General features: G+C 73.7%; 1 protein-coding gene across 1 annotated transcript in view; it reads right to left on the reverse strand.

Moving 5' to 3' along the window:
• Positions 1 to 1,036, reverse strand: part of CHLNCDRAFT_21181 (hypothetical protein) — a gene marked incomplete at both ends in the record, with an annotated part of 1,412 nt that extends 376 nt beyond the window's left edge. The window contains 3 exons of the mRNA XM_005849811.1: positions 112 to 263; positions 502 to 619; positions 899 to 1,036. Of these exons, the coding sequence (XP_005849873.1) occupies positions 112 to 263; positions 502 to 619; positions 899 to 1,036 (408 nt within the window). The remainder of the gene's footprint in view (positions 1 to 111; positions 264 to 501; positions 620 to 898) is intronic.
• Between the last annotated feature and the right edge of the window lie 748 nt (positions 1,037 to 1,784).

Raw genomic sequence — 1,784 nt, forward strand, 5'->3', positions numbered from 1 at the left:
GGGTCGCCGCAGGGGCTGAGCGGCAGGGCAGGCCGGCGGCGGCAGCAGCACAGCAAGCATGCAAGCACACGCCTGCAAGCGGCCAGCTCGTCGCCCAGGCACCCCACACACACTCCATGTCTTCATCCTGCCGGCCGGCCTGCCTGCCTTCTGCTGCCTGCCTGCCCACCTGTCCCCAAGGTCCTTTGCAAACTCGGGGTCCACCAGCAGGTTGGGCAGCTCAGGGTTGCGCTGGTACGCCTGCTTGATGCGGTCCAGGAAGCCTGCGGGAGGATGCGGGGGGGTGCGGGGGCGGGTGGGTGGGTGTGCGGGGTGGGGCGCCCACAGGAGCGCGGAGAAGTGGAGGAGCACGCAACGCTGGAGGGGCGTGGGTGTGAGGGAGGCGGGGCCTGTGTGGTGTGACGTGTATCTGTGAAGGGGAGAAGGGGCAGGGCAGGGCGCCAGGGGAGGGCGGCGAGCACGCGCCCCATTCCCCCCCACACAAACACCCCGCCGCCCCACCTGCGCGGATGATGCAGCCCCCCTTCCAGATGCGCGCCAGCGCCCCCAGGTCGGTCTCCCACCCCTGCTCCAGGCTCTTGGCGCGGATGATGTTGTAGCCCTGCGCGTAGCTGCACACCTGCGGGAGGGGCGGGGAGGGAGAGGGCGGGGGGGCAAGGGCAGGCAGGCAGGCAGGGCAGGGGATGATGAGCCGGGGAGGCAGGGCAGGGCAGAGTGGAGCGGGGCTGGCCAGGCAGGCAGGCTGGGGGCCACGCCGGGCTGGGTAGGCGGGGCCAGGCATGACACAGCACAGGCCACAGGCCACAGGCCACAGGCCAGGCGGGCGGGACCGGCAGAGCGCGGCTGCGGCGGCTGCGGCGGCGGCAGCGACAAGGGGTTCTCCTCAGCCAGCCCCCACCTTGGACGCGTACAGCGCGGCCGCCACGTCAGCGACCAGCTGATGCTTGTCGATGCCGTTGGAGGCGGCGGTGGGGGGCGGCACGCCGATCTCCGCGTACAGAGCCTCCGCCGCCACCCGCTCCTCCTTGAGCCCTGCGCCAGGCAGCGCGGGGGAGGGAGCACACGCGCAGGCGCGCCGCGCATCAGCCGCCGGCGCGGAGGGAGGCGGCAGGTGCAGCCGGGGTGCGAGGCAAACCCGGGTGGCGCACGCCGCCGCCAGTGCCGGGGAGCGGCAGCACGGGTCGCGCTGGCCCTCCCACCGGCACACACAACAGTTCTCCCAGCGTCAGCAGACACACGCACGCGGCATGCCCAGAACACATGTACACACACACGCGGCCCAGGCGGGCGCCGCGTGCCTTGCCAAAGTCGGTGCCCGCCGCCGTCGACTTGCTGAGCACGCTGCACCGGATGCGCAGGCCGGGCAGCAGCAGCTTGAGCACCCGCGCCGTCTGCACGCTGAGCTCCTTTGTGGGGCTGCGGGGGGAGGGTCCAGGCGCAGGGGGCAGCAGGGAAGGGGATAGGCGGCGGCGGGGTGTGAAACACTGGCCTGGCGGGGAGCGCCGCATCCTGCGGGCCAGCCCAGCACGCACTGCGGCGGCGGCGCTATGCATGCGCCAGGCCGCCTCACCTCACCACCACCGCCTTGATTCCCTCGCCGCCCGCCGCCGCCGCGCCCTCCCCCTGCTCCTCCTCGACCCCGCCTGCAGCATCCGCCGCCGCCGCCACCGCCTCTGCCTCCGCCTCCGCCCTCAGCTGCCGCACCCGCATGACCAGCGGCAGCAGGAAGGCCAGCGTCTTGCCGGAGCCGGTGGGCGCCACCGCCAGCAGCTCGCGGCCCGCCA

This window comes from Chlorella variabilis (genome assembly GCF_000147415.1).
Source record: "Chlorella variabilis unplaced genomic scaffold CHLNCscaffold_5, whole genome shotgun sequence".
NCBI lineage: Eukaryota > Viridiplantae > Chlorophyta > Trebouxiophyceae > Chlorellales > Chlorellaceae > Chlorella > Chlorella variabilis.